Source organism: Diabrotica undecimpunctata, chromosome 2 (genome assembly GCF_040954645.1).
Source record: "Diabrotica undecimpunctata isolate CICGRU chromosome 2, icDiaUnde3, whole genome shotgun sequence".
NCBI classification, from domain to species: Eukaryota; Metazoa; Arthropoda; class Insecta; order Coleoptera; family Chrysomelidae; genus Diabrotica; species Diabrotica undecimpunctata.
The window spans coordinates 59,601,382-59,613,609 of record NC_092804.1 but is presented as its reverse complement, the minus strand read 5'-3'; the positions used below and the strand labels follow the sequence as shown (position 1 = coordinate 59,613,609).

At 33.8% G+C, this 12,228-nt stretch overlaps 1 protein-coding gene across 2 annotated transcripts in view; it reads left to right on the top strand.

Moving 5' to 3' along the window:
* Window positions 1-12,228, top strand: part of LOC140434614 (putative fatty acyl-CoA reductase CG5065) — a 132,243-nt gene that overhangs the window by 109,342 nt on the left and 10,673 nt on the right. For both annotated transcript variants that reach the window (XM_072523002.1, XM_072523003.1), the window contains 2 exons: window positions 3,329-3,564; window positions 6,677-6,876. In XM_072523002.1, the coding sequence (XP_072379103.1) occupies window positions 3,329-3,564; window positions 6,677-6,876 (436 nt within the window). The remainder of the gene's footprint in view (window positions 1-3,328; window positions 3,565-6,676; window positions 6,877-12,228) is intronic.

Genomic DNA, 12,228 nt, shown 5'->3' with positions numbered 1-12,228 from the left:
ATATAGTTTCAAAAGTTTGCATCACCCAAAATTTTGGCGAACATTAACTATTTTCAGAAACTACTGTTATAGATCATTTATAAAAAATATATCATAACGTTGACAGATATTTTTTGTTTTAAAAGATAAACTGTTTTTTTTAATAAATAGAAAATTAAAAACTAGAAGAGTATTATTAAAGTATAAGTGGATATTGAGATCTTTAAAACTCGCGCGATTTTTCGAGCCTCGAAATAGAGCAAGTGTGTTAAAGACCAGTTATCCACGAATACTTTACTCTATTTTTTTATTGGTACACTTTGAAATCATGAATTATTACTACAAAAAGTTGAAATAAGAGCTAATAATGTAAAATGGTTGAATTTGTGATGCACATAAGTATACCTTTCATTATTATGGAAATGAAAAAAACAAAAATTTATTTGCAATCTGTCACATCAGATTAATTGTTAATACTGGTTGTATATTGCTTAAAAGAAGAATAAGAAGAATGTGTCAACTAATATTTTAAATTCGGTTTAAGGTATCGATTTAACTGGTCCAATGTGCTGAATTGTACAATAGTAAATTCTCCCCATTTTTAAAATACTGGTATGGCAGATATAAACCTTAGATTTAAATATGAAGTCATGATATAAATATAGAGTTGATAGTTTATAGAACAGAAGTTGTAATTTAGATTTTGAAGTATATAATTACTATCATTAAGTTTAGTATTGTATACAAGTAGGTTTTTAAATTAAGTGATTTAAACGAAGTATAACAATACCTAAGTGATTAAATAGTGTAATTTATTTAGTCGAATATTCAATTAGTATTAAAAACACCAAAGAACTTACTTATTCTCTAATTTTCTTTATTTTCGCACATTTTACATATTGTCTCACGGATTTCAAATTTGCTATCTTCGGAAAGATCGATAGTCTTTTGTTGTCGGCGAGATTTATATTGTGCGACATTTTGTTCACTTTGTCCACTTTTTTTTGCTTTTTCCAAAACCAACTTTAGTTTTGTTTCACTAATACAGAGTGTATCACACACACGTTTATGTGCGGAATGAACTGGTCGCAAAGGGCCCCCGTTGGTTTTCTCAGCAGTAAAATAAGAAAGTACATTAAATTTAAAGTTGTCTACATCTAAAACACATCTCGGCATTTATGGCTTCAATAAACAAATACACTAAAACACTAATACACTAAAAACTCTTTCTTAACGAAAACCTCTCTTCACCTGACACCTCTATACGGACGGTTTTTAAAACTAAAATCAGTCGGCGATATATGAAATTGTATGTAAATTTTCGTTACATTTTAATATCTGTAACAACTCGGTACTTTAACTATCAATAGCTGATATGTTATACCCGTTACTTTCGGAAGTTTTAAGAGTACATCCACTCAAAGCAAACAAATATTTAAAACTAACAAAGTGAAATATTAGATTATTTTTCTGGTTCCTGAACCATCGTTCTGCCAATTTCTTTTCATTTATAATAAAAATAGTATCTTTCTTTTTATTACAGTTGTAGTACCTAATAAAGTAATAAAATAGTGTAATATCAAAGAAACCCGGCACGCCCCTTTGGTGTTTACATTTCACCGAAAATCAACCCAAATGTCTGATGAACACATTTGCGTAAAAAGTTTTGTTATTTTCGGATTAAATTTCACAATAAATTTTGTGTCTGAACATCTATTAACTGAAATAATTTTAGTTTATTTGTCATACTAACAGTAGATCCTTTTTATTGGAATAATAATTAGACCAATTTACTTTCATACTTCTACCTGCACACTAAAATATTCCAAAACAGTCGTATATTCGTGGAATAACCTATACAACCCCATTGGCTTCCGATAATGTCGGTAGTATTAATTTAAATAGCATTTCCTCTGATTTAAAAAACGGAAGTATAAATATTTCAAACAATACAAACTGTACTTTTCACATTCATTTAAAAGATTAAGATTTCCAAATATTTAAATAAAGCTTTTGAAATATTTGTTAGTAATATTTTATTTATTTGACGTTACGTTATGTACTCCTGTCAGGTCAGATCAATATTTACAACTGTTTATGTTGCCATGGTAACTTTAAAACACGCGCGTTTTTAAAAGTTGAATTTAAACACGCTACGGCGTACTTTAAATAAGCAAAATGGGTTAGCAATAAAAAAATTATTTTTAATTAAAATGTATATAACAATTTTAATATCGTGTACTGCTAACAAGTTAATCAATCATTTCCTGTGAAAGAATTTCCTTCTTCCATTCTTCTCTACAGGTAATTGTAAGTTCATCATGAGCTCTAAGAGGGTTTTTTAGAGCATGAACAGCTCTGTAGAGCACATCCTATGCATGTTGAATGGGGTTTAAGGGGGTCTGCAGACATCGCAAACAATTTCAAATAGAGAATACCTTCTGTCTCAAGATATTAACCGCTTGAGTCCTATGTGGGTCGGCATTATCATCCATAAATACCAAATAATCACTTACAATTCCTCGCTATAACCTCACATGACGTTCTAAAATCCATGTGACGTACATTTGTCCTATTAGTTCCGTCAATAGCCATCAATTTCTTGCGTCCACCTGCCATAATACCTGCCCAAAACATAACACTGCCCTCAGCGAAAGGAAGTTTGGGACGAGTATGTGCTAGTTTTGCAGCTCTTGTTGGCTCTCGCGAAACACGAATTCGGCGGCTATCGGCGAATTTTTAAACATATTCTGGTCTGGTCTGAAAAAAGCATAAAATTCCAAAACTGTTGAGGGATCTGTATGTGCTCTTGAGCCCACTGGATATGGTGCAAAACATGTATAGATTGTAGCTGAGGAACTCATATAGGTAGACGACTCCCCAAACCTGACTCTAAAAATCTTCTTAGAGTACCCTACGATATTATGACTCCTGCAGCATGCCTGAAGTCTCTTTAAAGAGCTAGTACAGACGTAGAAAAATTTCTACGATGGAAGTTCTAGTATATCTATTTTGTTGTTCATTGGTAACTCGGGGTCTACCAGAGCGAGCTCTATTCTGTATGAAATTTGTCTCCAGAAACCTAGTCCATATCCATGAGACATTACTCTGAGAAACACCCACTCTTTCCGCTACGAACCGCTATGAATCTCCTTCTTCAACTTTCCTTCCTTTTTTAAATAAAATTAAAAACCAAAAACGGTATATTTAATATGAAAAATGCAATATGTGATACAGATTTAAAAAAGTGTAAAAATCGTGAATACGAGGGGAGATGCATAACTTTTGAAATTATGTGTATTTTTTATTGTCATTGTTTCATATAGGTTTATAGTTTAGATATTTTTAGTATTTGCTGCATACAAAGAACCTATTCCTGGATGGATTGACAACTTGAATGGACCAACTGGCATCCTTGTGGGAGCAGGCAAAGGAGTTATAAGAACAATGCATTGTAATGCCGAGTTAAATACTGATTTCGTACCAGTTGATATGACAATTAATAGTTTGTTAACGGTTGCTTGGAAAGTTGGTACCGGACCCCAGAAATCTGAAGCCGAAGTGTATAACATTACAGCTAATAGGGTATGTTCAATTTAAAATAAATTTTAAGTAAATCCTTTGCAATAAAATTAAAAAATTATTTTAAAAAATTCTTGTAGATTATAAACATGTCTCGTGAATATTCCTCAATGCATATAAAATTAAGATTTAATTCTCTCAGGTACTACTTCTGTCTTTTACAACAGTTCAATAAAATTTAGATGCCTTACCAACTCTTCCCAAATATTTTCTTCTAGATATGATTTTTCTTCTGTGCTAGCTTTATTTTCTCCCTTCTGTTTAAATATGACTAATTTTTCTGTTATTTTTATTTTCTTTTATCTTCTGAACTGATCACTCCACACTTATGCATATTTTATTTCTCTTGGTGGTAATTTTTGTCATTTATTTTATTTGCCCCAAAATATTGATTTATCTTGATTGCTTCTTTGTTTAGACTTTACCTTTTGCTAACACAACGGATATAAATGTTGATATCCACAACATAAATCACAAGAAAATTATTTAAAAAATTATTTATAAAAAGTATATATAATTAAAACGACCCTTTCCGGCTACATCACCGAACGTTTTTGGACTCACAAGTCAATCATCAGTGCAGTATGCAGGTATATATAACGGTAGGTATATTTTTTACCTAGGCCTATACAGAGACTACGTCTCAGGGTCAGCAATTGCAATTGGGAGTCTTGTATTGCCATGCAATATATCTCTTTAAAACTTAATCCTATTCAATATCATACGAATTTATCAGCAAATATGTAATAAATAACAAATTTAATATTATTTAAAACAGGGATGAGCAACACACATCCCGTTAAACATGTCAAGCATTTCTAAAATTGCATTTAATTTATCGACTTATTTACCATTAATATATAATTATAAAATATAAATAAAACCGAGTATAAAATAAAAACAATTCTTCTTCTTGTTCTTCTTCTTTTTATGTAGATATGATTCTGTCTGTTTTTCAATGGGTCTCCAGTCAGTTGTCGTTATATTATTTTCGTGATCTTCCCATTGGAAAACATAGCAGCAACGTTTCGTGGCCGCATACAAAATTCGAATACAGCATAATTGGCTATATTTTTACGTGTTATTTACACCAAATTTAATATTACCGAAGAATTGTGTTTACTGATTTCAATGGAAGAAACTACAACCGGTAATGACCTGTAAGATGAACTAAAGTAGTCTGTGTTGGACAATGTTTCAATTGTATTAAACAAGATTCTTGGTATATTGTTAGATGGAGCACCAGCAATATCAAGCATGGAGATGGGAGTATCAGGAAGACATTAAGAAAGTCACAGGAAGAGAAATATTCGTTAACCATTGCATAATTCACCAGGAAAATTTGTGTGCGAAAAGATTGAGTTTGCTACATGTCGCAGTACCAATAACTAACCTAAATAATTTTATAAAGTCGCGTGCTTTTAATCACCGTGAATTTAAAGAAGTAGAAACTGAATATGGCATCGTGGTTTATAGAAATACGTTGGCTTGGTAGAGGTGCAATGTTGAAAAGAGTATACAATTAAAAAAGCGAAATATAATTGTTCTTGGGTATGAAGGTATATACCTTTTCTCATATTGGTAATAAAGAATGGATGTGCGATTTATAAAAAGAAAACGTTACTACTTTAAAGCTGAGAAGACAGCGATTTCCATGAAAATTTTTCCTCTCCATGTAATATCGATGTGGATACTGTTCACGATGACTTTCAAATCAAAGTGATGGACATGCAGGATAATACCGATTTAAAAAATGTATTTTTCTCAGTAAATATTGAAAATTTTTATAAATCTTATGTGAAGATATTTCCGAAATTAATCAAAAATGACCACCGATCAAGACTGAGCTGCGTACGTGTAGTTACCTTATCGATTTCGACTCATATTGATCAGCTTGTATCGAGAAAACAATGCCAAATTTCCTATTAAAAATTTCAAGTAAATTCGTTTTTCTGTTCTTTTCTTGTTTGTTTTAATTTGCATTAAAATTTGTATATTAAATCTTGACTTTTTTAAAATTCTATATTTTTTATTCTTATGTTTATTATACATAAAATTTTCTAAATCATTAATAGGTTTTACTTTATGTGCAGCCCGCCAATAAATTTTAAAACTTAAATTGACCCATTGATTAAAAAGATTGCTCACATCTGATTTAAAAAGTTTTTACCCACATAGTGACTTCACTCATGTATACATGGTAACAGCACCGATGATGGACTTGTTAGTCCGAAAACTTTCTGTGAAGTAGCCCGAAAGGGTTTTCTTAATTATATATACATTTTTTTTTAGATTTTTTAAATAAAATAAATGTTGATGCTAAAGGTGGATCTTCTTTTGCGATAGTGCTTAGTTCAGGTACGGCAGCTATTGGTACTTTATTATTTACAATACTATTTGGTGTAGCTTTATTTGCTTCTATTTTTTTAATGCACAATCGTGCGTGTGGTCACTGAATTTATGCTTTTCCCAATTTTGGAAATTACATGTGATAACTGAACATTCAAAGTAAATCGCCAAGGTAAATATACTGCAAACTTCAAACCGTAAATAAATTACTATTGACTTCGCACACCATAGAGCGTATACATGATATAGATAAGTTGCTGTGCAACTGGTGGAGCCACTTTACTTTAGGTTTTCACAGAGTAAGTCTTGTTGCACTAGTCGCAAATTTCCACTAGCCACTAGATTCTTTGACGCCGTCTGTTCATCGTATAGGTAGTCTACCTCTGGTTCTTCTATCTACTTGTGGTCTCCAAACTGTTATTTTTTTGGGTCCAATGCCCGTCATTCATTCTGACCACATGACCCACCTAGGCCCCGTACCTTACCTATAATTAATTGGAGTTTCAAGAAAAAAAATACCTAAAAATATTAACATAGAAGCAAGGTCCTATTTTGTTTTTTTGCAAAAATGTGAAATTCATTAAAATAATTTAAAGGATATATTTACAAGAATATATTAAGCACAACATTAATCTACTACTAATTTGAAACTGACATGATTCGACGCATATTATCTTAAAATGAAAAGACAAATAATTGACATTAGTTGTTTATGTATTAGTTATATAGTATCTCTAATATATTTTTCCTCGTTTGTATATTGTAGGATGATTCGCTAAGTTGGGGAACAGCACTGGAGATATGTAAGAGACACGTATTTAATTATCCATATAGTGTGATGTTATGGTATCCAGGAGGAGGACCAAAGTCAAATTATATTGTTCATTGTATTGCTGCATTTTTCTTCCACCTTCTTCCAGCTTATTTTGTGGATATGTTACTAACTTTAACTGGAAATAAACCCTTGTAAGTGTAAAAAATTTTTTACGATCTGAAAAATTAAGTTATAAAGATATATTAAAATTAAAAATCAAAATAAAATTCTAAATTGGTTTAAAAATAATATATTTTATGTTATTGTATTTCATTCTAATTTGATTCAATTGTTGTTATTACTAACAGTTAGAAGTTACTACACAGGCCGACAAAATTAAACCAGTATTCGGACTTAGATATCAGAATATACTTTTTAGAAAGTTAAATTGTCAAATGGCTGCTGGTTTCTGAGATATCCTAACGTTAAAGTGCAAAAATAGTGGTTTTTTGTATAGACCTATAATACAAATAGACTGAGCGCTGCAATACAGGCCCGTTCCCCCAGAGTGACAGAAAAAACTGACGCAAAGCAGTCCCTGCCTCTCTGTCTAATAGGCCGGGTTTATTGACCATGTGACCTTCCCATTGACCATTTAGGTCATCAGGTAGTCAATGGCAGTAAATAATCTAAATGACGCAATTATTACGGCATTCCAAGAAACCTGCCCTCTAACAAAGAGGAGTTCTATTAGCAATAAACCATGGTGAAATAAAGAACTATCTCTGTTGAGCAAAAGAAAAAGTGAGCTATTCAACAGAGCCAAAGTAATTAAGGAGTGGAGAGAATATAGAACCACACTAATGAGATACTATACAGATACAAGAGAAGCCAAGAGAAACACATCGAGGAAGCACTGTGAGGAAATTGAAAGCACTCATGCTTATGCTAAACTTCAAAAGGTTACTCCTACTCACTCCTAAATTATAAGATACAGAAAGAGACATACTTGAAGAGCTCTTCAAAGTACACTTGCCTGGAGTATAAATAGTTAAATTACCAATTGATTAGGGATATAACTGGTAGATAGTCAAAAATATTGTAAATAATGAAAACGAAGGATGGCATTAAACTCATGCAACCCGTATAAATCACCAAAAATGGATGCTGTATAACCTTCTACGATTAATAATTAAAAAAAAGATAGAGGACCGAAGGTGAGTAGGCAGAAGAGCCATGTCATGTCTACACAATATCAGAACTTAAACGAGCATGAACGTTCAACAATTGCTAATAGTGTCGCAGAATAGAGAACATTTTTATGTAGTGATTTCAAACCAGCAGTAATGGGAGTTTACCAAAAGAAGAACGATGCTATATATAAAGTGTTACTACAAAAGGGAACTGAACTTTTGTACAGCAGAATATGCAATGTACTCAGAAGTAGCGTAGCCTTTGGGTACATACAAGAGGACGGGAAAAGGCAAAGTCTCTAAGAGCCTTATTCCTACAGAAGACATTAGAGAAACCGCTCAACAAGTTTATTAGGGATGGAACATTCGTAAACACTTCAACAGTCAGGAACAACATGCCTATAGAGCAGGGAACCTAGATACCAGTCCACATATTCGCAGAAAAAGTGGAGAACACAATTAAAAGAAAAGATGTGATGCTGGGAGCCTTCTTGGATATAGAGGGCTTTCGACAAAACTCCGTTAATATCCATAACCAATGCCCTGAGACGTAAAGGAGTCGAGGATATTTGAACTAGATAAAACCTATGCTTAGAAATATAGTGGTAAATGTCTACAGGTGAAGTTATGTCCCCATTGCTTTGGAATCTGGTGATGGAGCACTAATAGTGACTTTAAAGGTAAATGATCATACAACAATTTGATATGGGGATGATTTGGTAATTTCTCGCAAGGAAATTTCGATATGGTAGGCAGAGGTTGTATAAATGAGGTCCCAGAACTCGTTGGACAATGGATTAGGGGCTAAATAAAACCCACCAATCCACCATAATCGCTTTTTACACTCAGACGGAAATTAGAGGAATTAGGTCCTCTTAGACCACATATACACACTGGAACAACTGTTGGAAAAGAAAAAAGCAAAAAATAGAGATATACATTTGGCATTTGTGGACCTGAGAAAAGCGTATGACTCTGTACCAAGGTCAGAACTATGGGAGGCAATGTACAAATTAGAAATACAGACGGAACTCATAGAAGCTACAAAAGCTCTGTCTAAAGAAAATAAAGTGTCCATTAAAATGGGAACAAGAATCATAGGAGACTTCACCACAACAAAAGCGCTCCTGCAGGGTTGTTCCACATCTCCAACCCTATTCAAAATATACTTAGAGAAAGCCTTGACTATAAACGTTAAGCTTTGCAGACGATCAAGTAGTGATTGCACAAGACCAAGACGACCTCAGCTACATGATGAAGAAACTACAAGAAGAATATACCAAGGCTGGCCTAGATATTAACCTCGCGAAAACAGAGTACCTACCTACAAGTGAAAAAGACATAGAAGATCTACAGATTGATGACAACGTAACAACCAAAGGAAAGAATACATTCAAATACTTGGGGTTTATAATCACGAAAAAGGCAACAAGAGAGGAAGAAATTACACAAAGATTAGGACAAACAAGAACAGCAATCCGACAACTTAACTCAGTATGGTGGGATAGACACCTAAATATGAAGACAAAAACACAACTTTATAAAACATTAGTGCGAAGTATTATGACCTATGGGGCTGAAAATTGGATTATAAACAAGAAAAACAGCAGTAAGATAGTTAGCAACAGACATGGAATGCCTGCAAAGATGCTGCAGAGTAACAAGAATGGATAGAAAAAGTAATGACGAAATAAAGCAAAGAACATCAATAGAAACAGCCATATTAACATATATAGAACAAAAAAGACTAAAGTGGTATGGACATGTAAGAAGAACTAGCGACAGCAGATGGATAAAGAGAATAACCGAATGGAGCCCCATAGGAACGAGGAAAAGAGGACGACCCCGAAAATCCTGGAGAAACGAAGTAGATGACGCCATGAGTAAGAGAGGCCTAAACGATGGAGAATGGGACAACAGAGGGAAATGGAAACGGTTGAGCGAGGGAAGGCAGTGAATACTGTAGAATCCCTGAATATATATATATATATATATATATATATATATATATATATATATATATATATATATATATATATATATATATATATATATATATATAGGTCCTCTAAAGCTACAGGTTACACTATATTCGAAACTTATCTGGAACCAGCAATTGGAAAAAATAACAAGCAGTGGAGTGACAACTCTTATGAGGGTCAGACACATTTATGAGTAGAAATGAGAATTCAAATCGGACATTGTGTAGTGGATATACCCCATGGTGGTCAAACCCTCAATTACCTATGCAGCAATGATGTAGTGGACTAAGACACTTCAAACAGCTGCAAAAGCCGAACTCATCAAGGTGCAAAGACTTGCGTGTATTTAGATAACTGGTGCCATGCGTACTTCTCCAATAGCAGCTATGGAGGCTCTATTAGGCCTGCCTTCCTTTCATTTGATTATACAAGGAGAAGAAGCAAGATTGGGAGACTGCGGAACAAACTAAACACTAAAACTTTGCAATAAAGGGACAGGACATATGATTATGTATATAACTGGTGCCATGCGTACTTCTCCAATAGCAGCTATGGAGGCTCTATTAGGCCTGCCTTCCTTTCATTTGATTATACAAGGAGAAGAAGCAAGATTGGGAGACTGCGGAACAAACTAAACACTAAAACTTTGCAATAAAGGGACAGGACATATGATTATTATACGGGCTGTAACGTAAACCATTTTTAATGCCAGAACCAGATTACTTAACAAAAAAATACAATTTTAGGAATTTTTATCTATTTCGTAGAGTATCTATTCCGAACATGAATGTATGGAGAAATAAGGAGTACCACAACCAACGGAGTAAGATCTGATATATAGGCGGATTCAGCACTAGAGAGGGTGTAGAGACAAGAATATACTCTAATAATCCAACAATTAGTATAAGTTTTATCTTGGTGAGGAACCGCACTATTTTTCAAGGGAAAATTTATACGATACCGCAATGTGCAACGGGAAATAATGAAAGAGCCCTTAAAAAAGAGTAGATCCATATATTTTCGTACAATCAAGTGGCACTGATGGCACTGGCTTATCAGGAAGTGACTTTCAGGCTGATGTGGGACTGCATTAAAGAATGGAATGAACTGCGAGATCGGAATAAGGTTTAGCATGTCTGAGTACCAGGGCATAAGGACATCGAAAGCAACGAAAAAGCAGATCAGCTTACTAAAAGAGGACCAAACGAATCAAACGAACCGGCTGTGACTCTGGTACTACCAAAGGCTGCAGTACGTAGGGCTGTAGAGGAGTGGATCCAAGTAAGTCATAAGCGATATTGGGAAAGTATCCCAAACCAAATAGATGGAAAAATTTTCATTGGTGGACCATGTACAAAAGGGCATTTACAATGGAGACCTTAACTGCAGACTCTACGATAAGAGATCAGAAACTATAAAACATGTATTATGTGATTGCGGGGCGCTGGACCGCAAAAGACAAAAACTATATAGGTAACCAAAGGAGACGGACCCAGGGAGGAAGAAAAACATTGAATATTCATACCATATGCTTGACGGCGAGACTTTAGTACTGTGTATGTTTTTTGACATTATACCAAAAGCACAATTTCGGAAGCTACAGTAATACTATTTCTTCTTTGAGTGACTTTTACGCAGCCTCATATCATTTTTTACTTTTCTGGTAGTGAAGATGAACAGAAATTTGTAGACAGTTTTATCTTTCAAACATTGATTCAAGCAATTAAAATTTAGTAATTACTTTCTTTAAAATGATTCATTTAAGTTTAGTATCCCCAAAAGTTTAATTATACCTAAAGCTTAACGTCTTAAACTTTGGGTATAATTAAAAAAATAATAAAAACTATTAATCCAAAATATCAACACATCTACAAATGAAACACAAAACTTGCTTTTTTACATTTTTCGTAAATACGAAGGAAAAAAGTTTTATTTGCCATATCCGATGATTTTTTTGCCAGTCATCCGTAAGTGCAAACTCGTCTTCTACTGGTAAATATTACTTTCATCCCCAGTACTAATATTATACAGAAGGATCCTGAAGATATGATGGACAGACAAAGTCACCAATAAAGAAGTACTGCGGATTTGGTCAACATCGTGACACAACCGCGGATTTGGTCAACATCGTGAAGGGCCGTAAGCTGCAGTACTTGGGACATATAATGAGAAATCAAGGCAGATACGAGCTACTCCAATGCATTTTTCAAAGTAAAATTGAAGGAAAAAGGGCCCCAGGACGAAGAAGAATATCCTGGCTTGCTAACCTGAGAGCATGGTATAGAAAAATCTCAACACACCTATTACGTATAGCAACCAACAAAGTCATCATAGCCACAATGATCGCCAACGTTGTTAACGGACAGGCACCCTAAGAAGAAGACTAATA